The 18,060-nt window shown below is 48.6% G+C and overlaps 1 protein-coding gene across 1 annotated transcript in view; it reads left to right on the plus strand.

Moving 5' to 3' along the window:
• The first annotated feature begins 7,159 nt into the window (after positions 1-7,159).
• P3H2 (prolyl 3-hydroxylase 2) overlaps positions 7,160-18,060 on the plus strand; it is a 62,772-nt gene continuing 51,871 nt past the window's right edge. Inside the window, exon 1 of the mRNA XM_054282542.1 lies at positions 7,160-7,615. Coding sequence (XP_054138517.1) covers positions 7,160-7,615 — 456 coding nt within the window. The remainder of the gene's footprint in view (positions 7,616-18,060) is intronic.

Below are 18,060 nucleotides of genomic sequence, written 5' to 3' on the forward strand. Positions count from 1 at the left end.
TTCAGTATTACATTTGTAAAGACTGACCAAGACCCCCAGAGCACTCTGCATTACACAAAATGTTAAGAATTCCAGTTCTGCTTCCTTTCCCAAGAGTAATTTCCCTTAAGACAGGATTTTGCTGAGATGTCCTGGGTTGGTTATTCCCTTCCCACATCTGGGTGGGAAGCAGTGTGCCAGCAATCTGTCTGCCTAGCAGCTGTAGTGAGGTGAGTTTTATGTGTATAGCATTAGCAGAACATTTTGGGATTCTCTAGGATGAAAACTGTGGCCATATAAACCTAACACCTTGCAGTAAAAACGATTCAGCCAAATGTGCTCTGGAGTGTAGCTTTAATCACCTCTGGGCCTCCTTCTCTGCATGCAGTGTGTCTGTGATCTGCCCCAACAGCACTTCACCCTCATGAAGGTTTTTGATTTTTAACCAGGGCAGGTCTTTAAGGAGATCAAAAGCCATTCAAATTGATACTTAAATGTACATAATTTCTTCTGTTTTCCCTTGTGCTGCAGCTGATGTGGCTGTGGGTGTTACTTGCACCTCTTGGTCAGCTCAGTCAGAACTGCATTGATGTACATGAAGGATGGACAGTGAAAAGTGAGCCATGTGGAACTCAGTGCTTGTGAAAGAAGTCAGATTAATGTCTTTCATGGTCTCTCAGCCCCCCAACGTTTTTACGGAATCATAAAATTAAAATGGAGAAAGGCTGAAAACACAGGAGTCCCCTCTAGACCTCTGCCATGCCACTGCTGGTGAGAGCCTCTGGTGTTTGCTGTGGTCCTGGTGGGGATGGATCTCAGTTATCCCTGCTGGTGATAACCAGGGAGCTCCTCCCTGCTCTGTCCTGCCATTGCCAGATTGTTTTTTCATTTCCTCAGTGGGCTTTGCCTTCTGGGCTTCCCCTGCTGCTCTCTTCACCCCTCAGGTTTCCCAGGCAGGACGTTGGGTTCCCCCCTGTGACAGCTCTCCCTTCTCTCCTCTTGGGCTGCCCTCCTGTGGGCCTCTTCCCCCTGCCTGACATTTCCTTCTTCCTTCCATAAGTTGGGGTCTGGCTCATGTGGAGGGCTCTGTGGGGAAGACAAATATTTACTCTTGGAGTCACAGTCTCTCGCTGCTGGGCAATGCAGGCAGAAAGCTCTCTGGATAAAACCTTGCTGTTTGCAAATTATGTTTTGGATGGGATGCAGCATCTACCTGAGCTGGCTCAGCTGCCCCATGGCTTCTGCATAATATTATTTTAAAATGCCTTCTGAGTCCTGAATGATATTCTGAAACCAGAAAAGAACTGATAAGAGGAATGACAAAACCAAACCAAACCAAGCCAAAAAACAAAGAAACACAAACAAACAAAAAAAAAAAAAAAAAAAGAAAAAAAAAGAAAAAAAAAGGAAAAAGCATCAAGGTGCTCAGATTATAAATTAATGCATACAAAAAGTAAGCATGAGGTCATACAGAAGAAATATATGGCCATACTGGATTAAGGGTAGTTTTATTGATTTTAATGAGGGTTTATTTACCATTTCTACTAAAAAAACACAGACTGCTTCAGATAGCTTTTGAGAGGCCCTTGAGTATTTCCCTGTTGTCCCACTTCAATGCCCACATCTGACTTTCACAAACTCTGATTCTTCCATGTCACTCAAGTCCTCACTCAGCTGAGGTGAGGCAGCTCAGGCCAGCCCCATTGCAGCCAGCACAAGGAAACCCGGGGATCAAATCCACATGATGTTCACCCCAAAGGCTTTCAAGGGCAGGGTTTTCATGGGAAGCTGGTGGTGAGTCTGCAAACATCCACACCAGCTGCATGTGAGCCTCTGCCTCTCCATCTGCACACACACACATCTCCATCAACCTCATTTTGGGCGAAGAGGAGGTTTGCTCTTTGTGGCCTCTCTGCCATCCCATCTTTCTTCTCCACTCACAGCCCACCACAGAGAGCTGCAGTTTATCAGCCAGAAGTGTCACTGGTGTCTCTACATCCCTCAAATCCAGCTCAGCAGGCTGTGTCACCCCCAGGCACTGATGCATGAGAGCTCCAGGGCTGAGCCAGGCTCCGGCTGTGCGAGCGCACGCTCTGCACTTGACCCATCCTGTTGGCAATGTCACCCACTTCGGTCCCATTACAGCAGCCATGAATTGCACCCTGTTCACACTCTGGAACTGCCACAGCTCCCAGCTAAAGTTCAGACAGTTGCACAATGGAGCCATTCACACGTCTCATTAACTCCGGACTATGCATTGAAAATAACTGTGTCATATGAGTCTCCGATTCAATTTTCCCAGTTTATATCATTTATAGGTGCCTTCCTGTTCATAACAGCAACTCTAGTTATGTAAAAATTTTTGTCTGTCAGTGGAGGAAAAGGGTATGTAGAGCACAATGGAATAATTCTTTGGTGTTATTAATTGTTGTCATCCCAAATAAGATAGGCCGTAGAAGTATTTTAAATCCGAGGTCGAATGTGACAGGCATGGAGCCAACTCCTTCAAGACACCAATGTGCCTTTGGTTCTGTATTTTAAACTTCTTGAACTTGTTTTTATCGTTTTTTAATTTACAACAGCAGTCAAGTTCAAGTTTCCAAGTAAGAAAAGTGTGAAGGCACTTGGAATTCAATAAGGCTCATACCATTGACTACACATGGGAAGACACAAGGATCCTCTGCTTATGTGATTTATAGGATTGTATTTCTCTGCCGAGTGCCAACAGCAAGCCTTATGTTGCATCTGTCTGTGCTCTTGTATTAAGGTTTTTATAGCAGATGCAGCACAGGGGTTTCTGTGTATCACATAGCGCGTGCAAACTAAAGCACACATGTCCAAAGCTTCAGGAGGCACAATGGAGGGGTGATTGCAGAGATGGCTTTGGGGAGTTAGTTTTGGTTTGTGCTGCACTGGAGAAGCAATGGCAAATTCTAGAACACAAAACCCTGTCCCAAACAGACAGAGGTACAGTAAATCCCATAAAATGCAGCAGAGAGACAGGACAGACAAGGACAAAGAAAAGAACGAGCTGTCAAGGCTGGTATTCATAATGGTGTGCAGCAGAGAGAGAAGTGGACAAGCCTGTGCCAAGGCAACTTTGCTGGATGCTGCAAAGGAAGTTATGAGATGACCTTGACAGTCTGTGTGAGGATACAAGAGCAGGTCAGGCACTTACAGCAACACTGCAAGCAAAGCTTTGCTGGCAATCCTTTTGTGCTTCTGCAGAGGTAATGTCAAGAGGAAGTCATTAAGGAAAACAAGGCTGTCATCAGCAAGATATGAGGTGGCCATGCATTGGAGAAATGTCAGGATAGAGGGCTGCTAGGACAGAGGACATTCCAGGTTCTTGAGGTAGTAGTTCATGAAATAACAACGCTGGCATTTGATCACAGGTCAGATGTCTGGGAGAAAGTGATAGCTGCTCCCAGGTCCTGAGCCAACAGAAATATTGCTAGAAGAAAGTAAAAGTTGAAATGCTTTGGAATAAAAATTAAAGACCTGTTCACCTGTGCTGACCTCAGGTTATCAGCAACCCATGCAGAGCAATGCACCAGGGACAGGCCCAAACATACAGGGGACAGCTGTGGGGAGGCAGATTTGTGAGCCACCAGCAAAGAAACAACAGGCAAACCCTGGAGCAGATGCAGAGGCATCCCCAGCAGGCACCTTGTGTTCTCTCATCCATGTTCTACACTGTTGCAATGTGCTACATCTTGCTATACCAAGATTTAAAATTTACAGAGATAATTCCTCCTTGGTCACTCATCCTTTTACTCTGCCCAAACCCAGACTAGTTTTATACAACTCTGATGATGGATTTTTCATAGAAGGAGAGTCTCAAAATATGGTGCATGATTAATATTGCATCTTTTCATTTGATATTAATTTCCTGACATTTACTGACATTCACAACCACTCTCATACCTTCTTGAATAAAACAGGTGTTGGGTAGATGGAGGCATTCTATGGAATTCTGGTATGGATTCAGGTCTAAATCATGAAGTACTTAACTAATGGATGTGATATATTCAATTAACTTGCACTTTTGTACATGAGGCAAAATCCAACGCCCTTTAATAAAGGTATGTTGTACTTTTCCATCTGATTCAAAGCTCTCTATCTCACTAAGGCACATGGCTGAAGGGGTCACCTGTGTTTGATTTGGAATTATAAAGTTTGTCCATATTAAATATGAAAGCAAGTCTACAAATGAAACAGAGAGGGCTTGAAACCTAGGTCTGCTTGTACAGTGCACATTGGAAAACCATTTTGAAAGGCATTTTAAGTTTTGCTCTTATCTTCTTGCCAAATCATCAGTGGTTTGACTCATATATCAGAATTTTCAAGCGAGGAAAAAAAAGCTTCAGATGAACCAATTAACGTAGGAAAAGGTTTTTCAAAACAACTGCACAGGGGCCAGGATCAACATCTGAACATGGGCTGAGTTGTTACATTTTTAGAATTATTCCTTTCATTAAAGGCATGAAGGATATCTCATGCATCTTGGGGCCTGATTCAGAGTTGTAACATCCTAAACCAGTAATTGCTGTGCTGGGTGAAACCCTCTATATTTGTTTTGGAAGCAAAGCCAGTTCCTTTCCAGCTCCATGGAGGAGAGCCTACCTTGCCTGTGATGCTGATGGCTGTAGCAGCAGCACTGCTGGATGTTATGATGCAGATCTTCTGCAAGAGCAGGACTCACAATAAAGGGACCAGCAAACTTCTTTCCATCTTCTGCTTGCTGCTCTGGCAGTGAGCAGGCTCATAAAACTGGAAGTGGTTGTTCGAGCAACTGCCCTGAATGTCAGAGAGATACACTGGATTGAGAGCCTCGTGTGTGCCAACTCTTGTTGAGCTCTTTGCTGCAATTAGCTAACAACAGACCACCACAGTGAGGGAAAGCCAAATGTCTGTGAACAAAGACAGTGTGACTCCAGGCAGGGAGGCTGCCAAGTGGGGTGATGGCAGTCTGGTGTCTGGCCCTAAAGTGAGTGGGTGCCTACAGGGAAAACCCTGCTAGAAGGGCAGCAGAATGGGTCAGAACAAATAACTTTTTCTTCACTGTTTTAAAAAGGACTTCTAATGAAAATAAAGATCTGGACCAGAACATGCAGCAGTGTGAAATAAAACATTTTGTTTGACTTCTTTCTCTCTCCAGTCACTCGTGTACTTTCTGCATTCCTTCCTATGCAGGGCCTCAGTTACCACTGCAAGTGCAGATATGTTGCTGACTTGGAAGCAACATGGAATTGGGTACAGCACTTCTGCAAACAGATCAGCTGAGATGTACCATTCAGAACATTCACCCAGAACATTCCCAAGCATTCTATCCTTGTGATTTGGGGCAGAGCTCTCCCCAGCTCTAAACTTCTGCAGTCACCAGTGGCACCTCTGGAGCTCTTGAGAAGGTTTAAGCAGCCCTCTCATAATGTCACCTCTGCTCCCAGAGGAGTGCTGATAAACTTTTCTTTGCAAAAGGCTTTATCTGGACCTGAGACCTTTGTTTTGCACAGGCAAATGGTTACAGCATGTACCCCTCCCACTGCAGATACCCCTTCAGGGTTGGGTTCTCCTGTTGTGATACCCTCCCCAGCATGCCAGCCTGGCAGGCAGAAGGGTGGAGGGACACCCAAACCTTTAAAACACTTTGTGCCAATTTGCAAGAAAGCAACAAGGACAATTGTTATGAAATCGTTGCCAGATGGGAAAGATCTTCACCAAGACCTCTAGTAATCTCTAGTCATGTGGAAAAAAACTTCCTTTATGTGAAACCATGGTAAACTGACTCCATAATCTGATCATTTGCCTGATGAGAGGCTGTTTAGCCCTGTTTCTGATCCAGGACACAGCAGTATAAACAATGCATGATTTGATCAAAGTCACTGGAGCAGCAGAGGGGATGCACAGCATGACCGTGAGGAACATCTGGCTTATTGCAGTAACAGAGTCTGGACCAAGTGGAATTCAAGCATCTCCCATTTCCAGCTCTTTTAGTCTATGAGAAGATAGGCAATATCTGTGGAGATATTCCTGAAATGTCTGAAAGAAATAAGGCCACAAAGCTTTGTGAAAAACCCTACTGAGAACAGTGCTGTACACACAGCCTTTGGAGCAGCAGAGCCCAGCACATCTTACAGTAAAGCACCTAGCCAAATCCAGGGTTTGGTCACTCCCCCTCAGTCAGGAACAGCTGATTTCAGCCAAATTAACTGTGTTAATATGAAATACTTCTTGGTGACAGGTGTTCAACGCTGAGATTATTTAAAATGCCAACTAAGATATTTTTTTCGTGTGTCACCAGTCTGCATTGCCAAGCGTCTCGTCACAAGAAAGCATTAAAATTCATGCAAAGAAAAAAAAAAAGTAACATTTTTGGCAGGGCAGGGCATTGCAGCATTGGAAGAAAGAAATCTTGGAGGAATCGAGACAAACACACAGCTGGGAGCTGAAAAAGCTTCGCCAGCCACTCACTGTGCCCATCCCAGATTATTTATTTGCAAAATTCCCGAAGGCAGGAGGGTGCCGGGGTAAGAAAAGGCGAGCGGGGTGGAGAACCCAGCGAAAAACGGCTCCAAGCAGCAGCCTGGCAGGGAGACAACACCAAGCATCCTTTGAATGATGCCGCCAGCGCGGGGATGCGGGGCGGCGGGAGGAGGTGCGGAGCGCGGAGGGAGAAGCGTGAGCGAAGTCTGCTGCCGCCGCTGCCTCTGACATCACCGCGGGACGATTCACATTTCCCGACGTCACTCCCCAGCCCCTGCGGCCGCGGGGCCGGGGATGCTCGGAGCAGCCCTGGCGGCCGCCGCGCCCCCTGCGCGCCCCCGGCTCGCTGCGGGGGGAACGGGGCCGGGCCGGGGCCGGGCGGGGCGGGCCGGGCCGGCGGCGCGGGGCCCTTTAAGAGGTGCCGGCGGCGCGGGAGGCGGCACAGGCCGGGCGTGCATGGAGCCGCGGCCCCGCCGCACCGAGCCGCGCTCCCGCTGACGGACCCGCGTCCCATTACACCGACGTCCATCGCTCGGAGCCCGCCCGGCGGACTGCACGGCGCGGACCCGCATCCCAGCACGCCGGGATCCGCTGCACGGACCGCACTGCAGCGAGCCCGCCGGGCGGACCGCGTATCCCGGACCCTCCCGCATCCCGAGCCGCATCGCCCCGCGCTGCCCCCGGCGCGGCGGGCATGGCCCCCGGCAGCCGGCGCGGGGGGCCCCGGCTGCTGCCGCTGCTGCTGCCGCTGCTGCTGCTGCCGGCGGCGGGCGGCGGGTGCGCGGCGGAGGGCGGCCCGCTGGAGCCCTTCGATGCGCTCTACGCCAGCGGGGTGGAGGCGTACTACGGCGGCGACTTCGCGGGCGCGGCGCGGTGCCTGGAGCGGGCGCTGCGCAGCCGGCGGGAGCTGCGGGCGGCGCGGCTGCGGTGCCGGCGGCTGTGCCGAGCGCAGGTGCGGCTGGAGGAGCCGGGCCCGGGCGCCGGAGGGGACCTGCGGTTCTTCGGCTCGGTGCTGCGGCGCGCAGAGTGCGTGCGGCGCTGCGAGGAGCCGCGCCTGGGCGCCGTGTCCCGGCACCGCGCCGCCGAGGAGGTGCGCGCCGACTTCCAGCGCAGGGTGCCCTACAGCTACCTGCAGCGTGCGTACATCCAGGTAGGCACCGCCCGGACCGCCCTCTCCAAAGGGTAACCCGCGCTTCCACACTCCTGAGCATCCCAGGTGTGCCCCCTCTGCCAGCTCTCCCGAGCACCCCAGGTGTGGTCCCCCATAACGTTCTCTCTGGTGTGTGCCGTCAGTGTTCATGGCCAGTTCCCCAGACAGAGAATCCTGGATGGCAACGTAGATTCTCTCCAGTTTTGGTTCCTGTGCTTTTCCTGTCTTGTTTTGGGTGGTTTTTCTATTTGCTTTTGGGAAAGGATGGTTTTGTTTTAATGTAATACAGTATAGTTGTGAAAATTGTCTGCTTTCAGTTTGCAACCCAGAACCCCCTCAGTAACCCCTCAATGCCCTCTGGCAGAGGTGTTTCCCTTTCAGATAACCTGAACTGATTCCATGTCTCAGGAGCTGGGACTGTAGGTGAAGCTGGAAGGTGCGTAACCTGTGTTCCAGGTCCTGATGTGATGGGAAATACTTTTCAGTATTTCTGCAGAGTAATGGTGTGCAGTCAGTGTTTAGCAGCCACTGACATCCTGAGTATCATCCTCTGATCCCAATAATTTCTGCCTTATAACTGGTGCCTTCCCTCAGAAAAATGGTGTTACTCTTTGAACTTCCTTGCCAAAAAGAAGAAAAAAAACACAGAGGGAAAAAATCCAACCCCCTTCCACCAACCCACACCATGATAATGGTATTTTTCTTATTCATTCAAGGCTTGTGCTCTGTCAGGCCAGCTACCTGGAGTAAGTCTTCCTGTTCATGACTAGTAAGGACAAAAACTCTGGGAATTTTGTTTCATGCCAAGCGGAATGTTTAAAGCATTTTTGGAACATCTCCCTGTGGATTTCTGCTTTATTTGAGCGCATTCATAACCTTTTAGTTGCTATAGGCAACTTAATAGGTGAAGATCTGCCTAGTGGTGCACAGGGAGGGTGGTTCTGCTGAAACCCATTTCTAGGTGGAGAAGCAAACATCTTTCCTAGGCAGTGCTGGTGCCTGTGATGCAGTTCTTACACAGCAACATCAAGGAGGCAAAGTCAGCACTCAAACCTAGTGGAAAATCACAGCTACATTGCTTTTTCTATGCTTCCTTTTCTGTCATTGCCTTAATGTCACTTTCACAAGTCAGGGACTAGAACTCCATTGGCTTAAACTCTAGTGGCCATGTGATGCATAGAGTTCCTGACAGAAGTCCTGGGGGAGAACTGGAGCTGTAATTTGGCTTGTGTGCAGTGGCAGTGCAGCTGATGGTCCTTACTGTAAAAGATACTCTATGTAGTGTCAGCATCTGTGGGAAGTGACGCAAAATTTGTCATGATAAAAATTAATGATTCCCTTATCTGATTTCAAAGCCTTTTTCAGACTCACTGATGTCAATCTCACTGAAGAACTTTCCTCTAAATTAAACAGTAGGAGTTTTGTCTCCCACTTCAGTAAAATTGATATATAAAACCCCAGAAAATTTTGGGGTATGGGCTGTTCTTGCATGTATGCTTCTATTGAGACTGAGGTTATTTTCCTAACAGCATCCTAAGCTTATCAAAGCAATGTGTTGAAAACAGCCCTTTTAAAATTTATTTTATGTGTGACTCATCTTAATTTGCTTTTGCAACATCTGGGGATTTTATGTTCATGCTAACACTGATTTCACTGCGCTCAGATGGAGTAGTGGATGTTATCTGCATGGCTGTCCAGGTGTCGGGCTTTGGAGCCAAGGGAAGCCACTCTCTGATTAGACTTGTTCGTGTTTTTAATACCTTTTCTTTAATCCTGTCCGATTCTCTTGGGTTTTGTAAGCAGCACTGTGACCAGCCATGCGCCTCAGAGCACCCTGCAGTGATTTGTCCACATCCTCACCTGGCTGCTGCCTATACCTGAGCTCTGCTCCCAGGATTGCCCTTTTGCTCTGGCTCAACAAGTCTGTGCACAGGAGGAAATGCCCCGCATGGGATTTGCCTGCACTTGCACCAAACACGAGCTCTGCTGTCGTGCACTTGGATGTGAACCATCCCCTCATGCCAAGGCTGAGTGCCAAGGCTTTGGCATGTTCCCTGGGGGTTGGGATGCATCAGCTCCACATCCTCGGCGTTGACTTTGGCTGCAGCAGCTGCTCAGCATTTTGTCTGAAAAGGGGAGCTTCAAAGTGGGGTTTGTGCAGAGCCCCCCTGCCTTGCTGTGGGTGCACGGACAGGCTGCACAGCTCTGGCCACTCCACCCTCGTGTTTTGCTTCTTGAACCCAAAGAGGAAATGGAATGAGGTGAAACACCCTGCTGTGTGCCCTGTCCAGCTCCTCCCTGGGCTGCAGCACGGGACCAGGATGCTGAGCCCTGGGAGGATGGCAGGGTTTGGTGCCATTTGTGGTTTGAGAGAAGAGGACCAGCCTGGAATGTGCTTCCCACCTCCCACTCTTGCTGACCTCGTGCTTGTTTGTTTCTCAGGAGGGGAGAAACACATCCCGTCAGGAGGGAGTGACAGAGCAAGGAACAGATGAAAAAAAAACGGAAGGGTTTGGCTCTTGTGCAGTGCTTTGAAAAATGGTGCTGAATATACATGAACTAATCCTTGCACCACTCCTGTGGGGTAGGAAAAGCAAAGGCTTTCAGCCCTGCTGGACAGATGCACAGCCTAACGCTGGCCAGCACTGTGTGTGCCTCTGCTGTTCTGGGAGCAGCACAGCCACCCAGATGCCCAGGGAGCAGGCAGGGCTCCCCACTGCCTTTGGTGCCCTGGGAATTTCAGGTTGGGGTCTCCCACTGCCTCTGGTCTCACTGCAGAACAAGCACCAGCACAGCCTGGCCCAGTCGTGATGATGTGAATGGGACTCTGCAGTGAATTGCTGGAAAACTGGTGCTAGATTTGGAAGTTTTGGACTTCTTTTGCTCAGCTTTTTTGGGACTTTTTAAACTGGAAAGTAGCAGCAGCTGCACTGGGCTGTATTGTTCCTGCTTCTGAGCAGATGCTGAAGATATTCCTGCACAGAGCACTGTAAAGGGACAGGGAGGTGATGATGTGTGTAGGTGAAATACCAGTGCTACCCCTCTACGAAAACATATTCTATCAGCCTTTGATGTGATCATCCCCATCATCCTATCAATTATTTCCTCATTTATCCATATTTTTCTGAAACAGAAACAGTGTTCTTCTGAAGACAACTTTTCTCTTTCTCAGACATGATCTGAGTGTTTCTGGTCACTCTGGCATGATACGGGGAGAGGCTGTGGTGCACTGCAGGAATGGGACAGCTCGTGGGTTCAGCGAAGGGTTTCTGTCAGCTCTGGGCTCAGGGTCAGGCTCCTGAAGTTGACTACAGACTCTACAGACTGCAGACAGATTGCATTGAACAAGCAGCCCAAGTCCATGTGTGTTTGCAATACTACTTTGTGGCTTCTCAATATGTATTTAAGTAGAAGATTCCTCCTTTTCCTAGGATGGCTGGTGTTTTCAGGTAATTTGGAAATAGAGTGGGTGCATCTGCTTGAGGCAGTTAGGGTGGGGTGGGTTTGAGAAGGTGTGGAAGCAGAGAAGGAGATGAAAACATGCAATGCATGTAGTGGGCTCTCCAGCCGCAGTGAGAAGGTTCCTCAGTGGGTTTCTGCTGCCATGTCCCATGGGCTGGACAGCTTGCCAAATGCTGGTGAGTCTCAGCTCTGTGCTGGCTGCTTGGTCTTTGTCAAAGCAATAACCTCTGGGCTTGGCAGGTGGGTGTGGTACGATCTCTTTGCCCTCTTAAATATTTTATTAGTCATGTCCTCCTTGCTTTGTTGCTGTAGTCATCTTGTTCCTGTAAAAACCCAGCCTGCAGGCCGTGATGTTCCTAACCCTGTTTTTGGAGTTTTTCTAGCTCTGAGAGTGAGTGGAGGAGGAAATGCACACAATGTGCACTGTGGCAGTGTTTGCTGCTGTGTGCTCCTGACTCAGGAGCTGTGTTGGAGCTTGCCCTGGATGGTGTGCCATGAACCCTGTGACAGAGCATTGCTTCCAGTCCCCAGTTTAACTTCTGCAAGTCAGCTTGGTCCAAAAACAACGAGTAACCTGGAAAAGTTGATCACTGTGTCAATTGCAAAACCAAGTCTTGTTTCTCTTCTACTTACTGACCCTCCCCTTGAGGTCTCTTTCCTTTGTCTCATCCTGCTACCAGCCACTGCATTCCCTGGCCTGCTGGCTGGGTCGATGGCTACAGCCTGTTTTAGTTTTCTGTGGATATTGGTGTGCTGTTGGTGAGCCCTTCCTCCCAGTTTGTAAATCCTGAGTTGAAGTGTTCTTGTCTCCCCATTTTGCTGAATGCCCCGTTGCACATCAGTGAAGCATGGCAGGAATTGTATGTATGTAATCTGTAACCACCAGCCTTGGATCTAGATGATGAAAAGCTTTTTAACCCGTGCTTGGGTTTAAAACAATAAATAAAACAAGTCCCCAGCATGTTGGACATTGCTTCTCTCTTAGTAATGCCAGATTGTAGGTGGAGCAGAAGGGGCAAGAGCCTGACTGTGTCTGGCTTATCCTGTCTTTGGCTTGAGCTCCCCTTTGCCATGTCTGAGATGTTTTTCAGTTTTGTTACCATCATGACTTCATGTTTTGCAAGCATAAAACAATAATGTTTAGGTTTTCTCTGGAGAGAAACAGAAAACCTCTCTTGTAGGAGAGACTGTTTATTTGTTCTTTAAGGCTGTTTCTTTTTTTTTAAAAAACAAGGTCTTGTTTGGGGAGAGCTTCCACTTTTATCTGCAGTGCTGTGTTTTCCACAGTGCAGCAGACGGGGCAGTGCTGGAGGCACCGCTGGGGACGTGTCCTTGGTCACACTGACTGTCCTGCCCCCCACACCACCAAGATGTCTGAAATGCAGCAGGCGCAATAATCACTTGATAAAAGACCACAGGAGAGAAAGAGAAGAGACAAGTGTGAGGCCAGACTTCAGAAACACTTGTGATAAAAGATTATTGCCTGACTCCAGTTCTGCCTTTGAAAACTCCCTATTTATGACAATCCAGACCCAAGGGAGGAGAGTTGTGTATGTAAACCTTGGCCTTTAAGCTCTCCAGTCTGGTTTTTCTGTCTTCTGCCAGTGCTTGTGTGATCTCTCCACAGCCACATTTGGGTGTCTGATTGTACCAACCCTCAGGGTAGTGGTTGTTGAGACACTTCAACCAAATCCTTTCCACCTCGAGTAACCACTCACTGCCCACCTCTGTGTGTTTCACAGGGCCAGAGACTTCTCTCTCTGTGGCAGGTATGTGGATCACCTACCTAGGGGTTGTGGAGCAATTCTGGATTCACACCAATGTAGTTGCTTAGGGAATTTGGTGTGTTTCACCCAAGGACTGCTGTTTTCCTTGAAGGTTTTGCTCAGTTTTCCTTCGTGCCCCAGTGCTGCATGGACCTAAGCAGGTCAAGGGGTCCTGTCCTGGGTGAGCCACAGCCTTTGGGGAAATGTGGTTTCACATGCAGCATCTCATGGGCACTGACACAGAATAATGTGTAAAACTTCTTACTTTAAAGTCTTTGGGGGGAACAGCTGTTTCTCACAGCAGGCACCACCTGTCCTGCAAAGTCTGCTTGTGCAGTTGATCTTGTTTTTGCAGGATTTATGTGACATCTCAGATGAAGACCTATAGTAAAACTGTCAGATAATCATTATTATTTGGATTTTTACTACTAGTGGTGTTTATTTATCTTCAATCTTGAGAATTGGTATTACTCAGATACTGGATAAATAAACAGATCTGAGACTTAATCTCTTGGAACGTCTCTTTATTTGGATTTTCTGAGAAAGCATTCCCACTCCTCAGCAGAGGGTAAATGTTAGTGCTCAGAAAGTTAAAATTATTTAGGACAAAAATAAACTCGGTTTATGGGGATGGAAAACTTTGAGTCTTGATGGTTGGGTCAGTGTCCTGGGTTTAGAACAGGATATTTAGTCCTGCCCTAAGCCCGGGACACTGACCCAACTGCCCCTGCTTCTGTTCTTGCTGACCATTTCAAATGAAATACTTCTAAAATGTTTAGAGTTGAAAGTGTTGTCAAAGACAGAAAGAGGTGACCCAGTGGTTTAATTCTGCTGCCAGCAAATGCAGGCTAGGTCCATCTTTGTCATGAAGGTGTCTCAGTGTCTTCACAGGAGTCAGTCTTGACTTTTTGCCTTTGAGTATGGGCTTGTGATGTACGAAAAACTAGACTAGCTGGTTGTAGTGATTTTTCTGCTAGTTTCTTTTCTTTTTTGTGTGTTTGTGTTTGGTTCTTTTTTTTTTTTTTTTTTTTTTTTAGAGCAAATCCAAAAGCAAAACTAAGGTGTTTGCAGTTTGCCGCATAATTTCAACTGGTAGTAAATTAGCACAGCACTGCCCAGCAAATCAGGACACAACCAGTAAACACCTACTGGTCTTAGACCCACTAAGCTCATTTCATACAGCCTAGTAATCATCCATTTGACAGCCAGGGCTGCTCTTTTCGTCTTGCCAAATTCCTCTTTCTCACTTCATGGCTATGCAGTTGTGCCAGGGCTTCAAATTATACTAAATACTAAATATAGAAAAACATACTAGTTATAGACCCAGTGCAGTGGGTCCCAGCCTGCAAAATTTTGCAGTCTTTTGGAGAAAACAAGGTAACCCTGAATTCCTCCTTATTTCTTGGCAATCTCTGGTGACGTGGCTTGGATGATGGATGAGGCAGGTGAGACTCACATGGTTGGAGTGGATTTTTTGAGACCTTGATCTAAAGGCCTCCCAGTGCAGGTTAATATCCCAAGTGGAGCAAACCTGGGCCCCAACAGTGCAGGAGAGCCCAGGCTCCTGCTGCTGGGATGGGACCCAGGAACCTGCCCCTTCCCTGCTCCTGCATCTCCTTAGCTTCTTGTGGATATTGCTCTTTCCCTGCTGGCTGCTCCTTGGCAGAGCCCTGCTGCTGAGCTGCCCTGTCCATGCGCCGTGGTGTGCTGGGAGTTGTTAAGTGGCTTTTTGAGCTGCTGTTAAATCTCATCCATACGTCTGAGAGCTCTGCTCTGGCTTCTGCAGGGCCCTTTTGTTGTCCTTGGCCACAGGAATAACAAACGGCAGCTGATGATGGACTGCATGTGAATGAGCAATGCTAAGCAAACTTGTGCCCAGTCCTCTTGAGTTGTGGCTGAGGTTTCAGCAAGGATTATTCCAGTTTCTTGTACAACTGGTGATTTCATCGTGGATGGCACCGGCAGTGGTGAGAAACCATCCTGTCAGTAGCTGCTGCCTTACTGCCAACCTCCTGAGCACTGCTGGAGCCTTGCTAGCAGGATTCTGGGCTCAAGGCACTGCTGGACGTCTGGAGCAAGGAATTGAGGCATTATTTATCTTAGTTTTTTCCTCTGGAGGTGGTATGAATTAGTCATTGTGATTGGGTTTGTTCCCAAGGAGTAGGAACCCCTGTGCTCTGCACAGGGCACATTTCCATGTGTGTAGTCTGGAGTGAGGCCAGGCTGAGCTGGGATAAATGGATGTGAACCCGGGGTGACCCAGCTGAGGGCCCTGGAGTTCCTGGGGAAGCTGAGATCAGGGCTTGGCCGGTGTGTTTCTGCAGTAAGGGATGGCAGGAAGGAGGGCACGAACTTCCCTGCGCGCTTTTGTTTCCAGCCAATGTATCAGCAAGGAGGTATTGACATTTTTATTTCTTGGCCCTGAGCTGGTGGTGACTAATGAAGGCAGGGGGTCTGCCTGTGGGTGGGTTCAGGCAGCAAAGAGCTGTTCCTCATCAGCCTGTACCTCCCAACATCCTTCTCCTTTCCATGACAACTGGTCACTTAAACAGACCCTCCAGGGCTGACGTCAAGGGTCAGGGATTTGGCCACCAAATAATTACAGCAACCAAAATAGCATCACTTCCCCACCCCTTCCTTCCCACACGATCCTGCTGAATCCCAACTCATAAATGTCCTTTTTTTTTCTTTCTTGGACGAGAAGCAAAGCCCACATGTATTAGCTGGAACATATGGCAAGGTTTGGCTGCAACCCATAAGTTGTGAAGGCCAAATATTCACTTGTAGCTTCTTGTTCACTTTAAAAAAAAAAAAAAAGGGAAAAACACGTTCTTTCAGGATTGGATGAAAGGCTGAGTCTGTGCTGGTGCTGGGATGGGAAGCAGATAGGGTGTGGGACAGCACGCTGACCGTGCTGTTGTGACAGGGAACACGTCCCCTCGCAGCCATTGAGAGCAGTGGCCACTGTCCCCTGCTCCCTGCCCTAATGCTGTTGCTCATGTCAGGCAGGGTTTGCAGACAGAATGTCACCAGCACCAGGGGTGCAGAGCAGTCAGCAGGTTTTACATGTGGGTTAGTCACAGACAGGAGAAAATTCTGTCTTTGTATCTCTAAAGGTTTTATTAAGGGTCATGGGAGCATCTAGGAGGGTGCAGAAAATTTGTGAAGGAGAGGAAAATGAAGGGGCATTGTCAGAAATTGTCTGTCTGCACCACCAGGATGTACCCGGTGTACCCAAACCAAAAAAAAAAAACCAGAAACATCACAAAAATGCTTGTTAGACACTAACATGCTGCTTTTCACCATGGGTTTTCCAAAGCAGCTGCAATGGTGGCCTTGATCTCACACCATATCCCTGCAGAAAGATGAGCCTGAGACTGTGCTGTGTCCTGTCAAAGTCAGAGGTGGGAGCACATGAATCCACAGAGCCTGGGGGAAAAAAAAAAAAAAAAAAGTGGGTAAATCCTGCCCCAGAGTATTGCAAGTAGGGCACTGCCTGCACCCACAGCTCTTTGAGGCCAGGGCTGGGCCCCGAGGGTGCAGTGGGGAGATGTGCTGAAGTGCATTCCCAGGGCTGTGAGTGCAGCTGCTTTTGAAGATGGAGCCAGCCATATTCCTTCCCAGGAAAGATCAGTGGTGTAGAAAGAGCTTGGAAAATATCCTTCAGAATATTTGCTGAAGGTGTTGCTGTGACTGCCCAGGGACTGAAGCACAGTCTGTTGGTTCCCTTGCTTAGAAAGCTGCTTTTAAAGTGGTTTTTGCTAAGGCACTGCCTGTTCTAAGGTTTAAATATATTCTGGGGCATCCGTGACCTGAGTTACTCTGTGTCTTTGGAAGCAGATGAGAAACTGCAAAGTTTTGTTGAAATAGTCTGAAAGGAAGATTTTAGTGAAAGAGAGGAAAACATTGTGTCTTATCTGCATTTTTCCTATTTATGGAGCTGCTGATCTCTCTGTTGCAGGGGCTGAGAATGGACAGCAGTTTTTCTTACCTGTGGGCAGCACTGATGCTGGGGATGTGCTTGCAGGCTGTTAACCAAGAGCTGTGAGATGCCCTGAGCTCCAGAGGTGGCTGGAGCTGAGGAAAGGCTGTTTTTGTAGAGGGAACTCATGCTGCTTTGGGAGAGGCTTTTATTGCGTGGTGATGAGAGCAGCTGCTTGGGGCAGGGTTTGCTGAGGGAGAGGTGCTGCTGCTTCTTGTGCTCTTAATTACCCTGGTCCACTCAGCACACTGTGTAGGCACTGCAGGGTGCTGCTCTAACTGCACATCCCATTGTGGGCTGCTGGGGAAGCTGGTCACCACTGCTCCCTTTGCTTTAAATATCTTTTGAGATCTTTTAAATGTCTTTTGGGAGATGGTGGTTCCTTGGTTGGCAGCCCCACTCCATTTTCTTTAACACAGGTGTTGCACCCTGGTGCCCAGGTGGCTCTGCTGCTTCTCTGGAGCTGCCGCTCCAGGGTCAGCCACAGACTCCTGCAGCCAGCCACCTTGGCTCACTGGGTGCTGCTCAGCAAAACTTGGGTTCAGCTTGGATCCTGCTACAAGGCAGGCAAGTACCCCATAAAACAGTGATGTGCCACTTGAGGAAGCAGCTTGTCCACTCAGCTGTCAAACTGCAGGTCCCTTCTGTGCATCCTGGGCTGGGCTGCAAGGTTGTGGCAGCTCACTGCAGGTGTGTGCTGTGTGTGTGACGATGCAGAGGACTCCTCAGGCTCCCCCAGAGCTGTTTCCCCAGGTAATGCCCATGTCTGGGCTGTGTCTCCAGCTGCAGCCAGGCTCAGACTGGCTTCATGCAGCACTTTTGCCTGCATGGGGGAGCTGAAGCTGTTGCACCCCTGTCTGCCATCAGCATGACCTTTGTGTGCTCTCCCTTCCTGCTGCTGGAGTTTGCTCTCCACCACCCAAACTGCAGAATTTTTCTCACTGTACCCTGAGCACTCCTTGCCCAGGCTCACCACCCTCTAAAGGGGCAGATCCTGCCCACACTCAGTGCTTTAATGATGGATTCAGTGCTTTAATGATGGATTCTGGTCTCGTTCCTGTAGCCTCGGTGACTTGGGTGTAACAAAAGCACAACATGGGACATCAGTGCCTGGTTGTGCAAGCAGTGTGAGGGGAGGCAGCTCTGCAAGCACTGCTTTGTAGAGGACAAGGCTTGTGGCTCCCTGGTGGCCTGGGATGTGCAGGACAGTTTCAGTTTTGGCAGCTGGACTCTTC

Source organism: Melozone crissalis, unplaced genomic scaffold, assembly GCF_028551555.1.
Source record: "Melozone crissalis strain CALT ecotype California unplaced genomic scaffold, PUWL_Pcris_2 ptg000034l_1, whole genome shotgun sequence".
NCBI classification, from domain to species: Eukaryota; Metazoa; Chordata; class Aves; order Passeriformes; family Passerellidae; genus Melozone; species Melozone crissalis.